Raw genomic sequence first — 27588 nt, 5'->3', positions numbered from 1 at the left:
AGAAAGGCAACTTCATGTAATGGAATTACAGTCTTTACAATCTTTGAGTCATTAAAGTCATTCCAGTCTTTGGGTCAGGAAGAGCTGGGTTCAAAACCCACCATTGGCATGGACCGGATGTGCTCTTATTGGTAAATCATGGAACCACTCAGTGTCCCCAGGCAACTCTCTTAACGTTAGATTGTTTACTCCTTCCTGACTTTTTGTGACCTTATTTAGGGGGTTTGGGGGCAAAGACCCTGCAGTGGTTGGCCATTTCCATCTCCAGCTCATTTTATAGATGAGGAAACTGAGGTACTGGCCTCCAATGGCAGTGGCTGTTTGCATTCCACTCTGTCCAGAAGGATTCCCAAATGGATCTGAACTGGTCCCAATGGCCACAGAGGTAAAATGTTGTGCTGTAACTAGTCTCCACATGGGCAGGGGTCCTTCACAAACTCCATCTTGTTCCCCTACTTCCCCATCTTGCCTAAAAAGGCAGAAATCCCTGCGTTCAAATGGCCTACCTTCTATTCCCAATCAGAGAACGTCAGCTGTGGGGCAGAGGTGTCGGTGGAGGAAAGGTTGAGGAATGAGCCGGAAGGAATCTTGAAACGCAGAATTGAGAAGTAGGGGAAGACGTGGGTTCAAGATGGTCCACGTAAGACAAGACCTTATGCTAGGTCAAAAGTGGTAGAGTTGGAAGAAACCTTGGGGATCCCCAAGCCCATTCTTTTTTTAATCTTTTCTTTATTAATGTTACTGAAGACACAAAGGAGGCCCACCCAGAGGTGAACTGAAATAGCCCTGGAGGGTCACAGGGAGGCTAGAAAAACTGGACCCATCTGTTCTCTGCTTCTTGAATCCAAGGGCTTGGCTCTTCTCTGGCTTCAGACAAAGGGCAATGGCCAGCGACCCAGCTGTGGCAGTCACAGGGCAGTGGGGGCCACTCTCTCTCTAAAAGAAAAGAAATGAAAATAAAGCTGGGGTGGGCATGGCTAGAAAGCCAGTTTCCTCATCTGTACCTGGGAGGCTGGGAGGATCAAATGAGATCACATCTGTGGAGTACTGACCACGTGCCCAGCCATCGATGGAGCGAGAGAAAGGCTGGTGGTTATTAGGAGTGATCGTTATTACGGGAACAGCCTGGGAAGGGCACTCCAAAGAGCACCGACTTGGAGACCAAGGTAGACCTGTTGGCCCAATGGCCTCCATTTCCAGAGCGAGGACCGTAGCCCCCAGAAAGGGAGTGATCTGGCCAAAGTACTCCACAGAGTCAGCAGCCTATTGGGGAATTATACCTGACCCTCTGGATTCCAAGCCCAGGGTAGTAGTAGTAACAGGAGGAATAATAATAACAATGACGATAGTCATATTTAGTACTTCTATAACACTCTAAGGCTTACAAAGGGCTTTTAAAAGATCATTTTCTTTTATCTTCACAATAATCTGGGAGAGAGGTCTATGTACGTATGATCTCCATTTTACAGGTAAGGGAGCTGAGGCAGAAAGGTGAAGAGATGTGTCCAAGAGTCTCTCGTGATTTGAACTCCGCTCTTCCTGACTCCAGGCTCAGACAGCTCCATGTAGGGGAGCACCACATTGCCATGATAACATGACAGAAGATGAGTCTGTGGTCCCCCAGGAGGGGCCCAGATATGTGAGCAAGAGGTCACCCAATCTCCCTCTCTGCTGCTGTTTCTCACTTTTCCCTCCCATCCTACATGTGGAGGAGGCAGAGAGCTCATTACCTGAAGTTGCCACCAGGAGATGCTACATCACCAGCAGCTGATCCGCCCATCAGTCCTTTAAGGCCTTGCTGGACTTTGGAGTCCCTTGGCTGTCTGGATTCCCCCCTCCCTCCCTCCCTTCCCACCACCTCCACTTCCAATAAGCAACAGAATTCTCAAAACCCCAGGAAATGTAGCAGCAAGGCAATGATCCAGGACAATTCTGAGGGACTGAGAAGAACATTTTCCACATCCAGAGAAAGAACTGCGGGAGCGGAAACCCAGAAGAAAAACGCCTGCTCGATCACATGGGTCGATGGGGATATGATTGGGGGTGTAGCCTCTAAGCGATCACCCTGGGACAATTATCAATAATATGGAAAGAGATCTTGATCAATGACACACATAAAAAGCAGTGGAATTACTCGTTGGCTACAGGAGGGAAAGAACATGAATCATGGAACCATGGAAAAATATTCTAAATTAATTCATTAAATAAAAATTTCCAAAAATAAATAAAAATAAACCCAGGAATTGAAATGAATGAACATAAAAGGCAGAAGGAATGTTAGGGGACATGCAGCCCAACCACTTCATTTTCCCACTTTACATAGGAAAGGACCACTGGATTTATCCATTAAACATGGAGTCACAGGTCCTAGGTTCAAATCCCACCATTGACATATTTCCTGTGTGACCAGTCTCAGTTTCCTCATTTGTAAAATAATGTCAGGCTAGATGGCTTCTAAGGTTCCTTTCAGCTCAAGAGCTACAATACTATGAAACTCTATCAGAGAGATGGAGAGACAGATGAAAATGAGATGGAGAGAATGGAGATAGAAAGAGAGATGGGGAGACAGAGACATAGAGAGGGACTTGCTCAAGGTCATACATACAGTCAGAGGCACAAATGGAGCTAAACATCAGGCCCCCTTCTTTCTCTACCCAGGCCATCATAGTTGCTGTTCAGTCATTTTTCAGTAATGTCAAATTCTTTGTGACCCCAATTGAGGTTTTCTTGGCAAAGATCCTGGAGGGGTTGGCCATTTCCTTCCCCAGTTCATCTTACAGATGAGGAAACTGAGGCAACAGGGTGAAGAGACTTTCCCAGGGCCATACAACTAGGGTCTGAGGCTGTGAGTCTGTGAACTTGGGAAAGGAAGTCTTCTTGACTCCAGATTCAGTGCTCTATGCACTATGGCTCCACCTAGCAGGCTGGCAAAGTCAATTCCCTGAGTCTCATTTTCTGAGATGCAGAATAGTGTCATGAATAGAGCATTAGCCTTAGTGTCTCAAGAAGATGTGGGTTCCAGAGGCAACTGGGTGGCTCAGTGGATTGAGAGCCAGGCCTAGAAATGGGAGGTCCTGGGTTCAAATCTGGCCTCAGACACTTCCCAGCTTTGTGACTCTGAGCAAGTCACATAACCCCCATTGCCTAGGAACCAATGCATAGTATTGATTACAAAATGGAAGATAAGGGTTTAAAAAAAAAGACAAAGATATGGGTTCCTTTGATCCTGTAATGCCACTCCTGGGTCTGTATCCCAAAGAGATAATAAAGGGGAAAGGACCTACTTGTACAAAAATATTTAAGGCAGCTCTTTTTATTGATGCAAAGAATTGGAAACAGAGGGGATGTCCATCAATCGGGGAATGGACAAGCAAATTGTGGTATGTGTTGGTGAGGGAAGACTGTTATGCTATAAGAAATGATAAGCAGGAGGATTTCAGAAAAAAAATGAAAAGATCTGCAGAAACTGATGCAGAGTGAAATAAGCAGAACCGGGAGACCATGGTACACAGTAACAGCAATATTGTACAAAGATCAATGGTGACACCTTGGCTCCTCTCAGAAAGGCAAACATCTGGGACAACCCTGAAGCACGCATGCTGGGGAATGCTCTCCTCCTCCAGGGAAATACCTGTTCAGTTGCGTGGATTCAGATGAGTTTTGGTTTTCCATGAGTGTGCCAATATGGAAGTGGGCTTTACATGATAATGTATGTGTGGTCCTGATCAAATTGCTTGCCATCTGAGTTGGGGACTGGGAAGGGAGGGAGAGAGAGAGACAGGTTGGATCTTATAATTTTTGAAAACATGTTGAAAATTATTATTGCATGTTATTGGGAAAATAAAATATCTTTGAATTAAAAAAAAAAAAGAAAAGATGTGGGTTCAAGTCCCATCTCTGACCTCTTCAGATTCCATCTGTAAAATGGGAATGATAATAACACTTCTCTCCCAGGGTTCTTATAAGGATCCAAGGAGATCCTCTATGGGAAGTGCTTTGCAAAGCATAACCCATTTTATAAATATTCCTTATTCTTATTATGACTACTAGACTGGTGACTCCGGTCAAGTGACTTAAATGTTCAGTGCCCTAGATAACTCTATGGCTATTGCTACAGATGAGTTTCTATCTGCTTTATGAAGAGAATGTCCATAGTGAGAGTTCTCCATGTGTATTGGAACATTGGTCTAGACCCAAAAAAGGGAGAATTACTTTCCTCATCACTCCATCTTTAAAAATGGGTGTACAGGGGGCAGCTGGGTGGCTCAGTGGCCTAGAGATGGGAGGTCCTGGGTTCAAATCTGAGCTCAGAAACTTCCTAGCTGTGTGACTCTGGGCAAGTCACTTAACCCTCATCGCTCGCTCTTACCATTCTTCTGCCTTGAAAACAATACTTAGTACTGATTCTAGGGAAGTTAATCTCTATGAAGCCATTCTATGAAGGAGGAGGCCTAAGAAGCCCACCACTGTATCCCTGTGGCCTTCTCCCAAGTCCTGGGCCTCTAGAGTTGAGGAATGGACATCCTTACCTTGCTGCGATGACTTCCACAGCATTACTGACCTGAGGCGGGAGAGAGAAAAGGAAAGTCATGTAAGTGGGACGAATGCCGAAGGAGACATTCCTCCTTCCTGGTGCAGAAAGTCCCACTTCCCCAGGTCTGTCTGCCTTTGCCACAAAGGGGAGCTCCCTCTCCCAAAGCATTCCTGTATCCCGATGATAGAGACAAATAGGCGACCGTTCCTGCCCTTGGGGAGCTTACAATCTATTTCATTTGCAGATGGTTCTGATCACGATGGAGTCCCTCCTCCAACAGAGCTCCAATCTGCCTCCCTGTAACTCCCCTGTGTGACTCCTGATTCTGTCCTCTAAGGCCAGGCAAGAACAAACAAATCTCTCTTCTCCATAACAATTCTTCAGGTACTTAATACAGCTCCCACACATGGGCTCCCTCCACCTTGAATCCTTCCTTCCCAGACCAACCAGCCCTGATCTTCAGCTGATCCTCCCATGGCCCGCTCATGAAGTCCCTCCTCATCTTGGTCGCCCAATCTAGACATTCTCAAGCTGGTCAATTTCCTTTCTGAAGTATGGTGTCCACACCAGGATGGCTTCTGAGCAAGACAGAGGGCAGATGGGCCAGCATCTTCCTCCCTGTGGATGCCAGGCCTCTTTGCTCCCTAATCTCTCCTCGCCTGTGTTCCTGGGCCCACTGCCTCCATCTTTAATTCCCTAGGTCCATGAACCTTGCTCTCTGACTCCCCAGACTACTGAGCCATTCGCTGGCTTTGAGAAGGAAACACGGCCGAATAATTGGGGTTATCCAAAAGGAACAGGAATAGCCTTAGGAGGTGGTGAGCCTCCCATCACAACTTTGGGGTTCATAATCATCTCTGCATAACCACTATATTACAGTGGGTGTTCTTTTCATGTACACATTAAGCTAAATAGCTTCTGAGTCTCTTCTAACTCTCTAGTGGTCTGATTCTGTGACTCTCAGATCCATAAAGCCTTCCCTGATTCTTGCCCAGAGCTCTGGTGCCTTCTTTCCAAGAGCCCCCTGGGCATCTCCCTCTGGACATCCAATCAGCAACTAAAACCAGCATGGCTATGGTGGAGCTGCCAGTTGTTCACCTCATTACACCCTCCCTCAGAAACAGAGGAAAGGCTAAGGACAAAGTTTGTCGGAGCTAGAAAGGTCTTAGAATAGGTTATGGCAGGGGGCAGCTGCGTAGTTCAGTGGATTGAGAGCCAGGCCTAGAGACAGGAGGTCCTGGGTTCAAATCTAGCCTCAGACACTTCCTAGCTGTGTGACCCTGGGCAAGTCACTTGACCCCCATTGCCTAGCCCTTACCACTCTTCTGCCTTGGAACCAATACACAATATTGACTCCAAGATGGAAGGTAAAGGTTAAAAAAAAAAGAATAGGTTATGGCGGAGCTGGAGGACCCTGTATGTTCTTGCCAATCTTCTAAGCTTTGTCTGACCTACTGGACTAATTGTGAGGTGGTCATTATTCTGATTCTAGCCCTCAGTGCCAATGCACTCCTCTGGACCTCGAGGTACCCTTGGAAGCAAGCATTACTGGGGCATGGTACACTGCCAAGCCTTAGGTCCCCCCAGGCCTCAGTTTCCCTTTGGCTCATTCTCCCTAAATGCCATCCAGCTCTGACAGTCTATAACTGTGATCTCTGAGTCTCCTGCCACAGGGCCCAGTCTACATCCACAGTCCCCAGCACTCTTTTTCAGTCCTTCAGGACCATGTCCTTGACTTCTGTCACTACTGATATTACCTCTCCAATATATACGCCCACCATCATCACCACCATCACCCACACTGCCACAAAGGACAGAATACCTGTTCAGGTAAGCCAGTCATACCTGGGACTTCATGACACCAACAAAGTACCCAAATGCTCCTGTCAAAACCACCCCTACCAGGATGCCAATTGTAATTCCTGCAGTGGCCCCACTGGGGATGGACTTTCCATAGAGAGCTTGGTTGGTGCCTTGATTGAAAGCTTCTGTAGAAGAGAAGGAAGAGGCAAAGATCAAGTCTGGACTGTGATAGACTATCCTTTTCACTGATCATCCCTCAGAATAGAAAATATCAGAGCTGGCAAGGGCCTTAGAACAGAAAAGAAGAATAGTTAATATTTATATAGTGCCTACTGTGTGCCAATATGCTTAACTCTTTACAAATATTATCTCATTTAATCTTCACTATAATCCTGGTACTATTATTATCCCCATGTTACATCTGAGGGAACTGAAGAAGACAGAGGTTAAGTGACTTGCCCAGGGTCACACAGCTAGTAAATGTCTGGGGCCAGATTTGAACTCAGGTCTTTCTAACTCCGGACTCAGCATCCTGTCCTCCATGCCACCTAGCTGCCCCTAGCTAGGATATCAGAGCTGGGAAGCCAGTTAAGACACCGAATTTCAGAGTTGGGAGATCCCTTAGGACATGGAACATCAGAGTTAGGAAAGATATGAAGAAACAGACTGTCACATTGGAGGACTGTAGGAACCACATAGTAGGATTTCCTTGAGCAGATGAGGCCTTCAGAAGACCATGTCTTCCCCAAAATCATAAGAGATAAAACTGTAGTGATTTCAGTCAATCAACAACCACTGTTCTGTCAAAGATCTAATCACAAAAACACTTTTGGTCAATCATAGGGATTCGTTTCATGCCATTCTTGGCACAGTGGATAGAGCATGAGTAAGGAAGTGAGGATGACCTGAACTGGAGTCTTGCCTCTGGCCCATACTGTTTCTGGGACCCTGTACAAGTAACTCATTCTCTCAGCATTCTATACTGCTAAGGCACAGACATAGGGTGGGTGTCAAACTATCATAGCGAATGATCTTTCCACCAATGCAATCAAAGGTCTGACACTGTCCCCCCAATTCCATACCACCCCATGCTTACAAGTGGCTGACAACCCATCAACCCCATGTCCACATAGTACAGAGAAGGACCAACCCAACCATGTTCTAGAGAATGGGCCTGTCCCTGATCTCTTCCTTAGCCACTGGACGGCTCTATTTTTTAGATGTAATGGCTAAGGCTGGATTGACCCTTTGAAAATCAGTCTTCAAGGTAGAAGGCCTGAACTAGAGGCTGTGGCTCAAGCATCATCTTCTATTTAAGGCCTTTCCTGATCTCCTCCAGCTATTAGTGCAAACCACTCCTATACCCCTCCAAAAAAAAGGATGAGGAAAAAACCATGCCTTGTATACATTCTGTTTAAACTCATTTCATAGGATGATAAATTTAGAGGAAGAGGGGACCTTAGAGACCATTGAGTTCACCTGCCTGTTTTTACAAATGGGGAAACTGAGATGTGAGAAGGTTAAATGTTTCTTGAGAAATGGTGTGACATGGTTAGGCTTGTGCTTGAGGAATATTGGCTATCTGTTACATGACATTGTCTCTCATATGACCTCTCAGGGCCTTGGTTTCATCTCTGAAGATCATGGGTTGGACATCTGAAGACTTTTCTACTCTTGACATTCTCTGGTTCTTTGTCAATATACCACGGATCTGTGATTTGGAGCTCTGTACATAGGCACAGATTACAATCTTTCTATATCTTATAATTTTAAGGAGTTCCCTAAGGTTCAGAGGGGTTGATTTTCCCAAGGTCTCAAAGCTAGTAAATCTCTGAGGCAGTATGTGAACTCAAGTCTGTCTGACTCCAGGTCCAATGCTCTCTTGACCATGGTAGGCTGCCTCTCTGCTTCCAATTGATTTCAAGAGGCAGAATCAGTTTCTCTCCAAACTTAACTACAAAGGACTATGGACTCTAATAAAACTAAATTGCTCCCTTCATATACTAAATGTTTGGTCCCTGTGGCAATAAGAGCAGTCTCTATATGACTGTAGGTTCTTTATAGGAGACAAGGTAATTGGCCTCTCAGCTGGCACAGACTGAAAATCTTACAATATACCTGCAGGGTACAGGAGAATCTGGTCTCTCACACTGTCAGCTGATTATCAACTCCAATCATCCTTACAGTAATCTTCCAGGGAAAAAGACCTTCCCTGATTCTGGACTCTGACTTCTGCCTCATCTTCAGGCTTTCACCCTCCAGCCTCTTCCAAGCCTGCCAAATGATTCTCCCTATAGACAAGATCAGACCTCATCCATCTCCTCTTTAGGGGCCTATCATGGATCCCTCCTTTGTCAGGATACAATATCATCTGATTCTTCAGGCTGGCATTCAGGACTTCCAGAGTTCAGTTCCAAACACCTCTCATTGCCCCTCAGGTTCAGCTTGCGAGTGTCTCTTCTTCTCTTCCTCTATCCTACCCCAAACCCCTACTCAGGTAGCTAGAAGGAACCTTAGAGGCCATCTAGTCCAACCCTTTCATTTTATAGCTGAGGAAACCAAGGTTCAGAGAAGCTAAACCGCTAGTGCCAAAACACTCAGAAAGTAGGTTGCAGTCAAAATTTGAATCTAGTTCTTTTGTCTCCAGTTCCACCATCTTTCCTTGCCCTGCATGGCCTAAAATGCCCTCCTCATCACTTCTGCATAGCTTTATCCTTCAAGGCTCAGCACTCAGCTCCCCACCTCTGCCAAGAAGACTGTCCCTGATAACTAGCCCCACCCATCAGGCCCTCAGACTGGCTGAGCCTTTTTTCACCCAGTCATAGAAAGCCTTTGGGAAGTGGGGTAGAGAAACACATGGGATACAGGGACCTTTTTGTGGTTCCCTGTTTTATTTCCCCAAGTAAGCTGTCAACTCCTTGGGGCAGGGCAGGGATGATCAGAATTCAAACATTTCTGTGTGTCCCATGGCATCCATATGTAATGCAAAGGGTAGATTGCCAGATTAACTTCATCTCACTTTTGATAGGTTTGCTAAATTCATGGTCCCAGGGAATGCCAATGAGTCAGGGTTTCTTCCCTTTTTCTGTGTCCTGGATCCCTGGGCAGCCAGTCTAGTGAAGCCAGATGCACTACTCTAAATCATGCCTTTGATGATGAATTAAAATCCATAGGATCACAAAGGAAACCAACTCTATTGAAATGCCGTTATCCACATTTTTTTTTAATTCAAGTTCATGGATTGTTATAAAAGGAACTCACGGAGACCTTAGCAACACTCTCAGGAAACTGTCATATTCTTCTGAGGCTGGCTATGTGTAACTGATTATAATATATTGAGATGGATTCTTTAACAATAGAACAGAAAAGAGAACCATTTCTTATAAAGGGGATTCTTTAACTGGCTTCTAATAAGACTAGATGGTCTCTCCCAACTTTGAAATTCTATATTTCCACTATAGATATCTTGCACACAGTTTTTTGCAGGCTGTCTTCCCCATTAGATTGTAAGCTCTTTGAAGGCAGGGACTACATTCTTGCCTTTCTCTATATCTGATGCCCTTTACACAGTGCCTGACATGTTGTTGTTCTTGTTCAGTAATTTTTTTAGTGCGTCCAGCATTTTATGGCCCCATTTGGAGTTTTCTTTGTAAAAATACTAGAGTTGTTTGACTAGCTCATTTTACAGATAAGGAAACTGAGACAAACAGAGCTAAAATGACTTGCCATTGTGAAGACTGGATTTGGCTCTCCCCTGATTGTAACAATGAAGATACTTGGCTCTTCCCTGATTGTGAAGATTTAAATTGTAACTCATATGTATTTTTAGATTTTAATCCCCATAAGTGTAAACACCCTACTTAAAAGTTAAGTATGGAAACCTGTCTATTTTTAGATTCAATCACAAAAAGTGCAAATATCCCACTTAATTGTGAAATGGAGGTCTGTGACCCACATGTTTGATAATGGGTAATGAATCAGAATCAACTAACTGCCTTCTGGGCACTCCTAGAGCAGAGCGCCAGCTGTGATTAGTAGATGTGTAATTAGGGGAAGTGATGCAAGAAAAAATGCCTTTAAAAGAGAGAGTGCTACACAGAGTTGGGGAATTCTTGGAGCAGAGTTCAACTTGGACTTCCACTTCTGTTGGAGGATAGTTCTTCATGCTTTTGAGTTGAGGCTGGTGAAGAGGGGCAGAAGAATCTGCTGACTGGACTGACACTTGGTGAGTGAAAAGCTGACTCTTAACTGCTGGATTTTCTGAAGAGACTTCCCAGGTCCTCGGCTTTGCCAAGGCCAAATGAAACTAATTCTCCCTGCCCCGAGGGGCCGGGAGCAAATTACTTAGTGCTCAAGCTAGATATCTTACCTTATCCTCTCTCTGATTTATTACTTCACTCTTTCTACATTTTGTAAATAAAATCTCTTTGGAATTAATTAAATTCCTGGCAACCAAACTCTTAAATAATTAAGTCCAACCCTTTTAAAAATAACACCTTTTCGCCCCTTACACTAGGGTCACATAGCTAGTGTTTGAGGCCAGATTTAAACTCAGGAAGATGAGTCTTCCTTACTCCAGGTCCAGTGCCCTTACCTGGCATATAATAGGCTTTTGATAAATGTTTGTCAAGTGACTAAATGATTCTCAAATTATTTTTCCAATACACAAGTGAGAAAACTGGGACCCAGGAAGGTGAAGGGATATGCCAAAAGTTACATAGCTAGTTTTACACTGGAGCTGGTGCTAAAACTCTGTTCTTGTGACACCATGACACTAGTGAGTCTCTTCCTGTTGTACCACACTGTCCTTGAGTAACCACTGGCTGGGATGGGCAGATATCTGTCTGCAGGGCCTACTGCATCCCAGGTCAAAGAAGCTCAATCCACAGAAGTCACAAGGCCCCAAGTAGAGCCTCTAGCCTCAAGGGAAAGCTGAAATTATCTGTGTTCTTTGGAATTTGGAGGAGGTAGTCTCTGGATGAAGGAATTTCTAATAAACAGAATGAGCCCACCCCAAATTCCACTTACCCGACACCTGGATCCTTGCCTGTGCTGTGCTTCTTTGATGGGTGATGATGTGGGAGGCCTCACAGGTGTACACACCTGAATTATCCAGAGAGACATCAGGGATGGAGAGATGTTGAGTTGATGGCTCAGGTGTCCCATCAATCTCCCACTTGTACTGAGCAGCAGGATTGGAGTCAGAGAAGCAGGAGATGGTAAGGGCATAACCCTCCACAAAGGTAGAGTTTGGAGGGGTAACAATGGGAATATCTGGACCATCTAGAAAGAAATGGAATAGCAATTAGGCACAGAGAATGAAAAGCTTCTGGCTTTTCTGTTTCTAAATCTTTAAAATGAGGAGCCAAATTGGATAGTATTTAGGGATCCTCTATGTTATGGCATTCCATAGTCTAGAGCAGTGATGATATAATAGTGAAGGCAAACCTATGGCACATGTGCCAAAGATGGCATACAGAACACTCTCTGTGAGCCTATGCCAACCCCTCCCCCAAGAGTTCATTACTAGAAAGGTAGAGGGACTCAGGCACAGCTACTCCCTTCCCCTTCTCCACCATGTCTGATAACATTTTTTCTCAGCATCTGATCCTCTGCCCAGCAGCCCAATAGAAGTGCACGAGGGATTAGGTGGGTGATTCACAGGCAGTAGAGCTAGATGGGAGCAGAGCACCGAGGCCATTCCCCTCCCCCTCTTCACCTGCTCTGAGAACATTTCTTCACTTTACTCATCCCTCTGCCCAGCAGTCAAATGCGAGTGCTTTCTCCCTCCCCTGTGTGGGGTAAGGAAAGGGGTAGTCTCTGTGGTACTCTGTGGGGAGGTAGAGCATGGCACATGGTCTCTGGGGGACAGGAGTGGGGCACAGCATGTGATCTCTAAAAGGTTTGCCATCACTGTTCTAGAGTCCCTCCCAGCTCTGAAATTCTCTGTTCTAAGAGCACTCCAAGCTCTGACATTCTCTGTTCTAAGGGCCCTACAAGTTCTTGTATTCTCTGTTCTAACATTCTGTGATCAAAGGCCTCTCCCAGATCTGACATTCTTGGTTCTAACATTCCTTCCAGGTCTAAATTCTATGATTTCCCTTCCAGTTTTGAACTTCTCTGTCCTACTATTTTCTCTATTTTGCCCTGTTCTGAAAACCCAACCTCTAACTTAGATTACTTATTAAAAGAAAATAGGGGGTGGAGATAGATATACATAGAATTTCTAGGAGAATCTAAAGAATTACATCTTTCAGAAGCCAGGCAGGGATTGGTGGCTATGTGAGAGAAACAACAAAGATGACTGTAATCAGTTAAGAGACCTGAACTGGGTGAGAGGAACAAGAAGTCACTTCTACTCTGTGCTTATTTCCTCTCAAAATGAGTTTAACAATATCTGCTGGACTTCACTGCTTAGAAAGCAAGAGAAAGGGGGCAGCTGGGTAGCTCAGTGGATTAAGAGCCAGTCCTAGAGACGGGAGGTCCTAGGTTCAAATCTGGCCTCAGACACTTCCCAGCTGTGTGACCCTGGGCAAGTCACTTGACCCAAATTGCCTAGCCCTTACCACTCTTCTGCCTTGGAGTCAATACACAGTATTGACTCCAAGACGGAAGGTAAGGGTTTAAAAAAAAAAAGAAAGAAAGCAAGAGAAAGTGGGTCACATACAGCCTTCCCTCCTTCCTAAGGTACCCATCATCACCGACACCATCATTACCATCTAACCATCTTTTTCTTCACCACCACCACTGCCACCATCATCACCATCAATTATCTTTTGGTTGGGAATTTGAATTATTTGTTCAGTCAGATTCTTTCTAGAGTACTGGCTAAGTGATCTCCCATCCCTCATCAGACATTTTCCTAGTTCTTTGACATTTCTCTGCTGTGTCCTTTTTGTGAGTTTTGTTTCCACTCCTATGATCAGGAACTCTCATTGATTTTCCACTTCCAAAAGGTTATTAAGCTTTTCAGACATTTTCCAGCCCATCCAATCAACAGAATAGGGAGCTGAGAGCACGAGTGGTCGCCTCTGCTCTCACGTCCACTCTCAGCTCAACATAGTTCCAAATAGCTTCCTTCTCTCTGCCCCCATGTACCACCAAGAGCTATACTTCTCTTCAAGTTTGTCTCCTGGACTCAGTGAACTGACTTTTAAAGTTCAACCAGAGTCTTCTCCTACTCTCCTTCATCATATTCCCTTGTTACCTTTCTGATTCATTCAAGAGACCAATATGCATTTCATAAAAAGATAACTGGGCATGGTATCATCTTTTACAATCCCTTTAATGCCCCCTCGGTGTCCTTTTCTGTAATTAGATCCTGATCCTCTTCCTTTTACTTATCTGTTCACATATGTGAATATCCCTAGAGGACAGAGTGGGATTTTCAAATTAGAGATTTAAAGCTGCAAAGTCCCTCAAAGGTCATATAGTTGACCTTCTTTTACATTTGAAGAAACTGAGACTCAGAATCCAGAAGGGTCATGCAGACAGTAACAGATGGCCAGGGCTAGAAGGAATCTGAGACCATCTAGTCCAGCCCCTTTCTTTTGAAGGTGAGGAAACTGAGGCTTAGAAGCCAGAATAGTCCTGCAGAGAGTAATCTAACTCTTGAGCTAGTAGGGGCCTCAGATATCCCTGCAAAGGCAGCTCCATTACAGGTCTATGAACTCCAGAATTGGTGTTCTTCTCACTGTCCCAGGGCAGTAACCCTGACTCCCAATCCAAAGCTTTCCCCCCCTTTGCCCCTCTGCCTCTAGAGTCTGGACAATTGCCTTCTGATGATTACTCTTCATATTCATGGTGACTCACAGATGACTTTGAGGGTGATTGGGGCTCTGGTACTGGCCACATCAGGGTTCCTGGCTTCACACTGGTAAAGGTCACTGTCGTTCCTGGTGACAACTTCCAGAGTAAGGATTCTGTTGTCTGGAGACAGGTCTAGCCCCTGGCGACCACTGAGGAGGATCTCACCATCATTGAACCAGACGATGGCCACCAGACTCTTTGGAGGAACACAGGTCAGGTTGACTGAGTCCTTGTTCTCAACTGGGCCTGAGTTATTGACCAGAACACCTGGCTGGGTCAGTGTCTCTGTGAGAATATGAAAAAGTAGGATTCAATATCAGTGGATATTTCTGGAGGGAACCTTTAGGATACCAAGGGAGGGAGGAAGGTTAGGCCCAACTGCATTTAACTCCCCAGGATCTAGCACAGTGCCTGGAACATATTGAATACTTATGGATTGATTGATAATGGAAATCCAAGATCATCTGGTTGAAGCCTTCATTGTACAAATGAGGAAACTGAAATCCAAGGAGATTAGCCTAAACCAAGGAGATTAACCAAACAACTAGCTTGACTTTACCAAGTCAGGAAGTAGAATATATTGGATTTAAATCCAGGACCTGTGGGCCACCGAGGCTTTTCTTCCTCCCTCTCTTTGCCCCTACTCCCTTTTCACCTTTAGTCAGCTACCAAGTCCTGTGGATTGCATTATCTCTACTACCTCTCTCTTTTTCTCTTTTGTTGTGGTTGCCATCCTACCTAAGTTCTCATTACTTGGACTATTGCCCCCTTTCCCCTCCCATATTCCCTCACCTGCCAAGTCCTATGGATTCTCCCATTCCTTTATCATCCCCTTCCCCCTCTCAGTGACTTTGGTCACCATCCTAGTTCAGCCCATTAGTTGGACTATGGCAATAGCCTCCATGTGGCTTGTCAACTGATTGGACAGAAGAGTTGAGAAAGAGTTGAAACAAAAGAAAGAGCCCAAGTCTAGCTTGGAAGCAATTTGGTGGACCCAGGAAAAAAAAAGGCAGTTGTTCTGTTTGGGGATGATTGACTCTCAAAGTCAATGGCACCAGAGATGATCATAGATTTAGGGCTGGAAAAGACCTCAGAGAGCATCTAGTGCAGCCTGTGCCTCAGTTGGAATCACTTTTCCAACCTTAACAACAAATGCTCACCTTGCCTCTATTTAAAGACCCCTGGTGATGGATGGTGAGCTCATGACCACCCATCCCACTTGGGGGAAGTTTCCCTTCTTCTGGCCTTAAACCTGCCTATTTGTTGCTTCCATTTATTTCTGGGAAGACCCAGAAAAGTTCAAGGAAAAAAGTGAATTTTTTCCTCACCTCCAAACTTCAAGAGTCTGTGATTTTATTCTGGGGCATCTCACCCCTCCATTAACAGAGCATGTGGCTCCCCTACAAAAGAATAAGTCTGATAGTCTTTTTTTAAACCCTTATCTTCTGTCTTAGATTGAGTTCTTAGTATTAGTTGTAAGGCAGAAGAGCAGTAAGGGCTAGGCAATGGGGGTTAAGTGACTTATCCAGGGTCACCCAGCTGGGAAGTGTCTGAGGCCATATTTGAACCCAGGAACTCCCATCTCTGGGCCTGGCTCTCAATCCACTGGGCTACCCAGATGCCTCCTGATAGTCTTCTGATAATGATTCTCTAAGGAGATTGGGCCCCAGAGGAAAAATCCATTCTCAAAATCTTAATAACATGTCAGCTTACACAATGCTAACATTATGTCTCTAGAGTTTCTCTATCTGTGAATCTCTGATTCTAAAATTCTATCTTTAACTTACCTACTCTGATCAATGCAATAAGCCATGACCATTCCAAAGGAACTCTGAGGAAAAATGCTATCTGCCTTCAGAGAGAACCCATGAACTCTGAATGCAGATCGATGCAGATTTTTTCCCCTTTTTTTTCTTTGCCTTTTCTGTGGTGATCCGACTAATATGTTTTACATGTTTACATGACTTCACCTGCATAATGAGTATCACATTACTTTCTTTCTCCATGGAAAGGAGAGGGGCTGGGGGGGGGGAGAGAAAATTTGGAAATGAAATAAAAATGGGGAAAATCAATGAACGAAAATTTCTGTGTTGCTGCTGTTGACAATGGATAGAGCACCAGATCTGGAGTTAAGATGACTCACGTTACTGGGTTCAAATCTGGCTTCATACTCTTATAAACTGTGTGACTTTATTAACTGTGTTTGTCTCAGTTTCCTCATAAAAATGAGCTGGAGGACTGCTTCAGTACCTTTGCCAAGATCACAAATAGTCAAATGTGACTTAAACAACTGAGCAGCAATAACAACCCCCCCAAAAAAGTTCCATGTTTATAAAATGCTCAAAGTCTCCTGGCACCCACTCCCCAAACTCAGGGTCTCCCCCATGCTGAGCACAGGCACCAAGGGCAGCCTCCCCACCTTGCACACATCCAATTTCAAACTATCCTGAAAGCCAATGCCTCCCAGAACCTCTTAGCACCTTAATATTTTGTTCCTTAGATATAACTTCTTTTTAACCCCTCAACTTCATCTTGGAATCGATACTGTGTATTAGTCCCAAGGTAGGACAGTGGTAAAGGCTAGGCAGTGGAGGTTAAGTGACTTGCCCAGGGTCATACCTCTGGGAAGTTTCTGAGTCCAGGTTGGAACCCAGGACCCCACCTAGCTGATCCTTGTGGTATCACTTCTTATACGCCACAACTTGCCTGATATACTGACTGCTATTTCTGCTGTGCTGTGGAGGCCAGAGTCGGGATTGGTTGCATGGCAAGCATAGACTTCCGACTTTCCACCCGAGATGTTTGGGATGAAGAGCTGCTGGCCAGAGGGCCCGGCAGTCCCATTGACCCACCAAATGTAGTGAGCTGCCGGATTAGAGCTGGCGAAGCAGGACAGGGTGAGGTTGGAACCCACGACAAAGTCTGAACCCTCGGGACGGAGCACAGGAGGATCTGGACCATCTGAATAAGAGAAGGGAAAGTTTCCATAAAAACTGGGCATCTAGTTGTGGGGGGGCCTTCCAGGGATGGATCGCCGGGGGCCACCAGCCAGTCCTTGCCCCTCTCTAAGCATTGAACAATCACGGAGCAAGTGCTTCCCACAGCGACATTCTACGGCCCTGCGTTCCCAAGATTCAAGGGTTTCAAGGGGTTCATCACCTGACTTCTAGGATTGAAAAGTCCTCATGATCTAATACCCTAAACTTTTACACATGCTGCAAGGCTGCCCCAGAAGTCCGCCCCTCGGAAGCACTGACGTCTTCCCTGAGAGCTAGAGCAGAGAACCTCGCCCGCCGGGAGATTGTCGACAAAACAGGCCAAGCTATTGTGCATAATGTGACCTAGAAGTCTTGTTTTTTATTAAAAAAACAAACAGACAAACAAACCCTCGGACCTTCCATCTTAGAATCAGTACTGGGTAGTGGTTCTAAGGTAGAAGAGCCATCAGGGCTAGGCAATGGGGGGTAAGTGACTTGCCCAGGGTCACACAGCTGGGAAGTGGTCACATTGGAATCCAGGACCTCCCATCTCTGGGTCTGACTCTCCAGCCACTGAACCACCCAGATGCTCTAGACCCTAGAGGTCTTGAAGAAACACAGAGTTGACTATGACTTGTTCCTATGTTATACCTGGGTGGAGGTCCTACTACCTTCATGTCATGAAAAATCTCCTAGAATTAGGAGGATGACAGGTTTTTATTAGCCTTCAACTTCTGTCTTATCATTGATTTTAAGTATCAGTTCCAAGACAGAAGAGTGGTAAGGGCTGGGCAATGGGGGTTAAGGGACTTGCCCAGGGTCACATAACTGGGAAGTGTTTGAGGTCATATTTGAACCCAGGACTGCCCATTTCCAGATCTGGCTCTCTAGTCGTCTAGCTTCTTGAAGTACATCAAATTTTTAACATTCTATATTCCTAAATTCTATGAGTCTAAGTTCTATTTTTGAAAATATTCCCTGATTGTAAAATTCTGTGTCTTTATGGTTCTTTAATCCCCTAGCACATAGAATAGTAAATAAAGAATTAATTAATTGATGAATATTTACAATTTAATAATATTTTAATATTTTATCTAATTTAATGCTATAATATATATTCTGTATTATATACAATAATATATAATTATATCTGAAAATAAACAATAAATGAATGAATAAATAAATAAATGAGCAAATAAATAAATAAATGGATGGATGAATGGATAAATAAATAAAATTGATAAATCAATCAATCAATACATGAAAGTTCATTTTTTAGCTTGGAAAATGGGTGACCCTGAAAGCCCACAAGCAGGGATTCATGAGTCTGGAACAACTCTGTCCCAAGTCACCCTAGCCAGGAAGTCACAAGACAAATCAGGAGACGGTGACAGACCCATCTTTAGAGCTCAGAAATGGAGAATGGTCACGTGAGGCTCAGAAAATACTGGGACATTCTAGGTGAGTCCCAAGGCTGGGGTTAGATGAGATTTCCATGAGAGTCTACAGGGGCCAAGAGCTGGGCTCCTTCCACTCTGCCCCAGTGACCTGCTTCTTCCCTTCTACCCACTATCAAGGGCTCAATGTTGCTTCTATCTTCCTCTCCTTCCAAGGCTATCCACAGCACATTTTAGCTTCTCCCAATTATAAACTCTTTATTCCTTGAAATTACTGTGTATTTACTCTTTTATGTATGTGTGTGTGCTGTTAAGATAATTTTCATTAATTTCTACTTTTAATATTTAAGAGGAAAAGGAATAATAAGTTTTTTTCCAGTCAGAGACCCCCTGCTAGGCCGCTTGGCAGTTAGAGACCCTCTCCTGAGTAGGTTGTCAGAGATCCCCTGCTGTGCCACCTGGCAGTTGGTGACAGTTAGAAGGGCATGACGGATGGAAGTTAATCAGTGGGAGACAGTTGCAAAGGGCTTTTGTCTCTGGGCCTCCTGGGGAGAGGGGTGTGTGACTTGCGGGATCTCTCTAGTTGGACACAGAGAAATGGAATTTATGGCCTTATCAGCCTTATTGATCATTGCTAACTTGGGTAGACAGGTAGTTCGATAGTGGATATATCATTAGATAGTCAGAGTAGAGAAGAATAGGCAAGGGCTGCAGCCTAGCAGAAGGTACTGCTCTCTGAGGCAGATAAATTTAGGGTTTTTTAGAATAAATTTAGTCAGGATCGGGCTCTTGGGCATAGTTACAAGCTATTATAAGATTACTCTCACTTTCCTCCTTCCTATTTCCTCTCTGTATTTTCATAATAATAAACTAAGTGTTTTGCATTTAATAAACTGAGCTACTGACTTTTGATCAAACTCCTGCCCCCCCCCCCAAATTTAACACGTCACGGTACTTATTCTCTAAGCCCCACATCACATAGAAAGTAAGTTTCTTAAGGACAGGAACAATCACTCTTTTCTTCTTTATATCCTCAGCAACTAGCACAGCGCCGGATACAGGGGGACAGGAATAAGAACTCTTCATGGGCACAGAGAACCCTTAGAAGAGGAAACTCCCTCTACCATGGCACATCCATGCCAGTTCTGTATCTTATGATTGTAGAACGGGGATCAGCCAACCATGACTTGTGGGCCAGATTCAGTCAACTGCCTGGTTTTATACAACCCTTGCCTTACCATTCTCAGCTTGAACATGGTGGCCTGGATTTGGCCCTTGGGTCATTGTTTGCCTAAAGACAGCCTCAAGAAACTAAATGATTTCCCCAGGGTCACACAGTTGATGTGTGTCACAAGTTAGGACTTGGCCTCAGATATTTGCTGGCTCCAAGGCCAGTTCTCTATCTACCATGTCATGTTTCTTCTCCTCTGTCACATAATAATACTTCACAGATGGGTAGATGGATGGATGGATGGGTGGGTGGGAATATGGATGGATGCATGAATGGATGGATGGATGGGTGGATGGATGGATAAGTGGATGGATGGATGGGTGAATGGATGAGTACATGGATGGATGGATGATGGATGGATAGATAAGTGGATGGATGGATGGGTGAATGGATGAGTACATGGATGGATGGATGGATGGATGGATGGGTGGGCGAATGTATGGATAGATGAATGGATGAGTGGATGGATGGATGAGTACATGGATGGATGGGTACATAGATGGGTAAATAGGCAGATGGATAATTAGATTTCGCATGGTGAGGAGACCAGAAAAGAAAGAACATAAAATGAGATTTTCCAAAAACCAATGACTATACCAAGTAGAGTGGTCTGGGATATGAGAATATCTCACCCCTCGCTATCTGGCAATGGTCTACTTTTCAAGAGTTTATTACACATCACTAATCTCTGCTTCTACCTTCCAAAGTAGCCAGCTTGCTATTCTCCATGCAGAAAACTCCATTCCCCAGCTCTATCCCACAATTGCCTTCCATCCTCACCTCCAGTTCCCAGAATCTCTAGCTCCCTTCATAGCTCTGCTCAGATGCTACCATCTACCCAAGGCCCTTCCTGGCCTACCTCCCACCATACCTAAATTACTTTGTGTTTTGTGTCCATATACTCTGTATTTGCTTATGTGGATACAAATAGTTTCCATCATTAGACTGAAGGGTAGGGCAGGTCCTTTTTTGTCTTTGTATCCCGAGCGCCCACCACAGTAACAGGCACATAGTAGGTGCTCAGTTATGGGAGTCACATAGTAGGGTGGGTGCCTAATTCACCTGACCTCTGGAGGCTGGCTGGGATCCTCCTCCCTCATCCCCCAGGACTCACAGGTCACATTGATTACAAAGGGGCTACTCGGGCCGAATGTGAGTTCATTGAGGGTCTCACACTGGTAGATTCCTGAATCATCCCTGCTGACCCTGGGGATGGTCAGCGTCCTTCTATCTGCAGACAGCTGGAGCCTGTCACTCTCTGTAACCAGTTCATTGTCTACAAACCAGCGAAGGGTCACCCCACTGCTCAGAGGGCTACAAGACGGGTTCCCTGAGCCCAGGTATTCGTCGGTCTGTCGTCTTGGGCTGTTACGTTCCGTGGGAACAACTGCTCTAGAGGAGAAATGCAGAGACACGGGCAATGGATTCATGGGATTTCGAGCTGGGGTGGTCTTAAGGGATCACGGGGGGCCAGCGGTTCTCCAGCTGCGGACCAGGAACCTCTGAGGATCCTGAGGCCCTTTCAGGGGGTCCCGCAAGTTCAAAATTATTTTCATAATCATACGAAGAGGTTTTAACGCCTGATAGGGTGAGGATCCATCGATATCATTGGGGAGGGCACGAAGAGTCACTGTTACACTTACAGTCTGATCGTCTACACCTCAGAAACAGGCAAACACGACAAATTGGGGTTCGATTTGTTTTGTGGTCCATTTTGAGACTTAAGAAAGTGATGGAGGACATGTCAATAATGCAGATTAAACTTAGTAGAGGATCTTGGCTAGGGTTGTTTTTTTAACCCCTGCCTTCTATCTTAGAATCGATACTTAGAAAAGCAGGAAGGGGGTAAGCAATTGGATTAAGTGACTCGTCCAAGGTCACAAAGCACCAGGTCCTCCCAACTCCAGGCCTGGATCTCTATCCACAGTGTTACCTACCTGCTCCTCCAGAGAGCTGGTGGTTAAACATTTACAAACATACCCCTAAATACAACCTACAAAATTAAAAGCTCTTCAGGATTCTCTTTTTTTTTTTTCAAGAGAATCAAGAGGACCTGAGATCCAAAGGCTTGTGAAGCACTAATCTAGACCAAAGTTCCTTAACCTTTTTACGTGTTGTGGAATGTTTGGCAGTCCGGCAACCCCTACAGACCCTTCTTAGACGAATGTTTGTCGCCTACATTCATAATTGAAGGAAACACTAAATTTTAGTTGGAGATTAGTGAAAATAAAGACAATGCCTGGTATGTTGTTGTTCATTTGTGTCTGGCTCTCCATGACCCTGTGGACCCATAGCATGCCAGCACTGGCCAAATGGTGTTTTTCTTTTGGCAAAAATACTGGAGTGGTTTACAATTTCCTTCTCCAGTAGATTAAGTTCAATCATGGTCAAATGACTTGAACAAGGTCACACAATCAGTAAGTGTCTGATATCAGTTTGAATTCTGAGTCCAGGTCCAGTGCTCTATCCACTGAGCCATAAAGCAGTCCCCAACTAACATTTATACAGTCTCACAATTCACCAATTCAATTCAATCAGTAGTTGTTGTTTTGTTTTTTTTTTAATCTTGCCTTCTGTCTTAGAATCAATACTGAGTATTGGTTCCAAGTCAAAAGGGTAGTAAGGAATACGCAAATAGAGCTATATGACTTGCCCAGGATCACTAGGAACTGAGGTCACATTTGAACCCAGAACTTCCCATCTCCAGGCCTGGTACTCTCTCCATGGAACCATCTAGCTTCCCTCAACCAATCATTATTAAGCACCTATTTTATTAGTCAATCAGTAAATAAGCATTTATTCAAATCTGGCCTGAGACACTTCCTAGCTACGTGACCCTAGCCAAGTCACTTAACCTTGATGGTGGAGTCCTTGCCACTCTTCTGTTTTGGAACTGAACTAAGGGAGCAGCGAGATAGCCCAGTGGATAGACTGCCAGACGTCGAGGCAGACGGCCACAATGAGCCGCGAGCTTTAGGAAGATAACTTTGTGACCTCGTCACTTGAATGAAATGGTTCTCTTCAAAGCATCAACAATCTTCCAGATCCAACACTCTTTTCTCAAGCCTCAGCATGCCTGAGTCCTCCTCCTGGACACTCTTCTCCAGGGATTCTTCATCCTCTTCCTTCCTGGTTCTCCTCCTTCCTGTCTCGTCACTCCTCAGTTTCCTTGGGTGGATCAATATCTGTCTCCTGCCCCTGTGGTGTCAGGGTTCCCTAAGGCTCTCTATACATTCTGTGTGTCCCTCTGTGACTGCGTCTCTGTCTGACTCTCTGTGTTGTCTCTCTCCGTCTCTCCATCTGTTTCTGTTTTTGTCTCTCTATCTCTCTGTCTCTTTCTGTCTTTCTGTCTCTGTCTCTCTGTCTCTGTATTTCTCTCCTCCCCACCCCTCATCTCTTTCTGTCTGTGTGTCCTCCCCCTCCTTCAAAATTCTCAGTTTCCCTCCAAATTTAACTCAAGTCCACCTTCTACAAGAGGTCTTTTCCATCTACTTGTCTGCCTTCTCTTGTATTTAGAAGCAGCTAGGTAGCCCAGTGGGTTGACTTCTGAGACAGAAGTTAATAAAGTCTCATCTTCCCGAGTTCAAATCCAACCTCAACATTTTGCTAGTTTTGTGACCCTGGGCAAGTCACTTATTCCTATTTGCCTCAGTTTCCTCATCTGAAAAATGAGCAAGAAAAAAAATGGCAAACCTTTCCTGCTCTGCTAAGAAGATCCCAAATAGGGTCACAAAGAGATAGACATGACAGAAATGACTGAACAACAACCACAATGGAGGCAGCTAAGTGTTCCAATGGATAAAGCTCTGGGCCCAGAGTCAGGAAGACCTGAATTCAAATCTGACCTTAGACCTTTACTAGCCGTGTGGTCATCCAGGAGAACAAATGATTAATAATCAAAGAACCACAGGACATCAGCACTCAGAGGAACCTTACAACAAAAAAGATGGGGTATCAGAAACCTTAAAGCATGGAATATTGGAACTAGAATGGAACTTAGAACATAGGATGGGGGGAGGGGGTCCAACCTAGGGGAAAAAATTATAACATAGAATGTCAGACTAAGGAATGCCCCTTAGAACTTAGAGTGTTAATGCTGGAAGAGAACTTAGAAAGAGAACACAGAGAGTTAAAAGTGGGAAAACCTTTAGAATATGGAATGTCAAAGCTGAAAGGGAACTTAAAAAGTAAGCCATGAAAGGTCAGACCTGGAAGAACCCTTAGAACACAGAAGACATGGGATGGAAGTGAATTTAGACCACAGATGACAGGATGTCTTACCCTTAGAAATAGAAAATCTTAGAACACAGAATTTCAAAGAATCTTTAGAGAGAGTCTAGTCCAATTCCTCTCTTTGCAGATGGAAAAACTGAAGCCTACGGAGTAGAAGGGACTTACCTACTGTCACACAAGTAATAAGTATGAGAGGCAGGATTGGAACCCAGATTCTCTCTTCCCACTATTCTCTATACCAGCATTGGTGAAGTCATGGCACACATGTATAGCAGGCATTCAGGGAGCTGCTCTGTTCTCCCTCTTCCCAGCACCTCAGGACATTTTTTACATGCTCCAGCCCTCTGTCCAGTAACCCAAAGCAAGTATTTCTCCCTCAATTCTCTCTGATTATCGAGGGCCTCACAGATTAGTCCTCTGGGCATTCAAACACAAAAAAGGTTCACCACTGCGGTAACTACCTCACTGTTAAGATTAAGAAATCTAAGATTCAAACCCAGATTTTTCTTTCCCCATCCTACTCATTATGAGCTGCCCTCAAAGCTCATATCCCCCATTTTTTACCCTCAGGACCCACAAGTTCTTAGCACCCTCACCTGAGGCATCATGCTTCTCCCCTAATCCCTCATTAGTTCCTCTGTGCCTACCCTCCATCATTTGTCTTCCTAAGTGGCTGTTCGATCAATTACAAATCCAGAGAGTCCAGGACCCTCTCCCAAACCCCTTCCCAGGAAAGAAAACCCTCCAATAAGACAGAGGCATAGTGACAGATGCTGGGTGAATGGCCCTGAGTAGAGGAAGAGAACAGGACCACCTACCATAGACAGGCAAGTAGACATTTGTAGACACCATATTTGACCCTGAGTCTGTTGGAAAGAAGATCTGGCGAATAGTATAGATGCCTGAGTCATTGAGGTGGGAGCTGGAAATATGCAGGGAGCCATCAGCCTCTGCTCTCTCTCTCCCAGTGTAGGCCTTCCCCATTGACTGGGTGCCAGACATGGATACAAAGGTGAGGATCTGTTGGGCCAGATCTGTGGTACTCCCTCGGAACCAGTTGAAGGACATGAGATCTTCTCCAATAAAGCCCTGGACGAAGAGGGTGATGTTTTCCCCTTCTACTGGTCTGGATGGGATTGGAGTGATGGTTAGTTCAGCAGGTGTCAGTTGGAGTTGGAAGCACAGAAGGAAGGCTGGGGTGTCAGGAAGAAGGGTGAAGGGTAAGAAAGGGAGAGGGAAGGACATGGTTAGAATTAGGACATGGGCTGGAACAATCTCCATTTAGCAACCTTTTGCCATCAGGTTAAAATCAACCCCAACCCCTAATCAGACATTCAAGGCCTCCATGTACTGACTCAAAACAACCTTTCCAAATTTATCCTCACTGATTCTCTTCCATGCATCCTATGCTTCAGGTAGACTCCCCTCATTTCTTCCTTTTTATCTCTGAGCCTTTGCTTGTATCAACTGCCATTTCCTCAACTCCCAAATTCCTACCTAACTCTTTTACTAGTAATTCACATGAATACACTGTTTTTGGATTTAGAAAGTGATTTCCTGGATAGCTAGAAGGCTCGGTGGAAATTATAAGGATGATTTAGAAATTAAGGCTTGTTATATTAGTTTAGAGATAAGAAGTAGAGAAGCTGGCTTGAGAAAGAATTGGAGTTTCAAACAGAACTGAAACTGAGTATCAGTTTCAAGTCTAAGGGTTTTTTCTGTGACAGTTGCTCTCTGAGTGTGGGAGTTAGTCTCTGGCAATTGGCAGAGTTATGCTCCCTCTCTGAGAACTTGGAGGAAGAAACACTTTTCTCTCTCTCTCCTGTCTGAGGTAGAAGGAAAGGGGGGAAAGATCTGAAGGAGCTAAGTGTTTTCCTTTTGCAACTTAGGAAACACTAGTGACTATCTATTGCTGATTTTATAGATTGTTTTCACTCTGAGAAAACCAAAGAAAGAACTGGTCTTTCTTTTGGACTCTGAGTCTGCTAAAGCTCAGAGTCCTAACTTGGTTCCTGCTTAGACTCAACTAGCTAGCCTTTGTTATTTTTATAACTTAGATATAAAGTTAAGAATTATTAGGATAATAGTGTTAGTTTATTTAGAATAGTAAAAATTTGGGTTAGTCAGATCAGGAAGGATCAGTGTAGCCTGTGGAAACAGGAGGAGCAGTTTCTTATAATAGAGGGTCAAGCCTTGAGAGGGAAATTCCTAGATTCAAATCCAGCCTCAGATACTTCCTAGCTGTGTGACCTTGAGCAAATCACTTAACTCCAAAATTGCCTAGACCTTACCACTCTTCTACCTTGGAACAAATACACAGTATTAATTATAAGGTGGAAGGTAAGAGTTTTGTTTTTTTTAAAAAAAGGAAAAGAAAGTGATATTCTGTAGGTTCAGTGCTAGACAATTTGGAAGCTGTGATTGGCCCCTGTGAAGAGGGGCAGAGACAAGAAGCCACTATAAAAGACCCTGAATTTCTGGGGCTAAAAAAGTCGACTCCGAGAAGGAAGTCAGCTTCAAGAAGAAGATTGGCTCAAGAAAGAAAGTTGATCTCAGGAGTCACCTTCAGCTCCAGTCATCTCTTGACTAGCCTCTTGGAGGGAACTTGGATGAATGGATAGCTGGTTTTCCCTTCCTGTCTTCTGGAAAGAGCTTAATTCTGGTTGAAGGTCAACAAGTCCTGGCTGAGTCAGCACCGGAGCAATATTTAGTTAGATAGGCTAATGTCTTCTCTACCCATTTGTATTTCTCTACTTTCACTCTTTCCACCTCTTTTGTAAATAAGAGCTATTAAAGATCATTTCAACTTTGAGCAATAATACTTTGAATTGGCGGCTACCATATTATTTATAATGTTCATATATTTTAGTCAACCATTAAAATTTAATTCTTACAATACAGAGGACTGGATTCAAAATCTGCTGCTTATGCTTAATACTTATGTGGCCATATGCATGTCATTCCACCCCTATGGATCTTACTTTCTCCATCTAAAAGATTAAGTTCCTTCCAGTTGTGGGTTTATGATCCTTCATACTTCTCTCATTGGGTGTCCTCTAGGATACTGTCTCAGGAGCTCCCAGGGCTCCTCGCCTTCCTTTGAGCCTCCATCACATTCAACTGCAACCATACACAAGCTCTCCTGTGCCCCAGACCTTGATAGGAACTTCCCCCTTCTCCCCTAGGAGGAGGTTTCAGGGAATCGGAGCTATGCTCAGATGCCCCCTTCTTCCCAGCAGCCTACCACAGAGGACTGACCCTTATCTCACTCTCATCCCTGACAACTGAGGTGAGGCAGAGGGATCAACAAGTCCCTTCACCATATTTGTCTAGCCCTTGAACTTCAATCTTAGAGTTCTTATTAAGATATGAAATAAGGATTTTTAAAAAGACTGCACAGAACCTGGATGGCTGCTAGCAATGAATGACCCATTTTCCAGGCCTGCCCTCCAGCCTTCCATGTCCTTGATTTCTCTCACCTGTGAGCAGGTGCCCTGGCCAGGGCCCATTCCTCTGGAAGTCTCCAAAAGGAAACTTCATGTGTTCATTCATCCTGCTTCTGATGAGCCCTGAGAGATGTCTTCATTCCCTGCTCAGAACCTT

At 44.5% G+C, this 27588-nt stretch overlaps 1 protein-coding gene across 7 annotated transcripts; it reads right to left on the bottom strand.

Moving 5' to 3' along the window:
• Positions 1 to 736: 736 nt before the first annotated feature.
• LOC130453960 (pregnancy-specific beta-1-glycoprotein 7-like) lies at positions 737 to 27588 on the bottom strand. Of its 7 annotated transcripts, XR_008911647.1 has the most exons (9): positions 27465 to 27588; positions 24804 to 25178; positions 16853 to 17107; positions 14150 to 14431; positions 11366 to 11620; positions 6380 to 6522; positions 4530 to 4561; positions 3632 to 3753; positions 829 to 936 (listed from the first exon to the last, which is right to left on the bottom strand). XR_008911647.1 is itself a non-coding variant. In XM_056796382.1 (8 exons), the coding sequence occupies exons 1-8, from the start codon at positions 27535 to 27537 to the stop codon at positions 909 to 911; spliced, it is 1443 nt and encodes a 480-aa protein (XP_056652360.1). In that variant the 5' UTR covers positions 27538 to 27588; the 3' UTR covers positions 799 to 908. The 7 variants fall into 7 exon arrangements, 5 of the variants coding, with proteins under 5 accessions (XP_056652361.1, XP_056652360.1, XP_056652363.1 ...); XM_056796382.1 differs by lacking the exon at positions 3632 to 3753 and having other exon boundaries at positions 799 to 936; XR_008911648.1 differs by lacking the exon at positions 16853 to 17107.

Source organism: Monodelphis domestica, chromosome 4, assembly GCF_027887165.1.
Source record: "Monodelphis domestica isolate mMonDom1 chromosome 4, mMonDom1.pri, whole genome shotgun sequence".
NCBI classification, from domain to species: Eukaryota; Metazoa; Chordata; class Mammalia; order Didelphimorphia; family Didelphidae; genus Monodelphis; species Monodelphis domestica.
The sequence above is the reverse complement of the archived record's forward strand: the minus strand, read 5'-3'. Positions and strand labels throughout refer to the sequence as shown.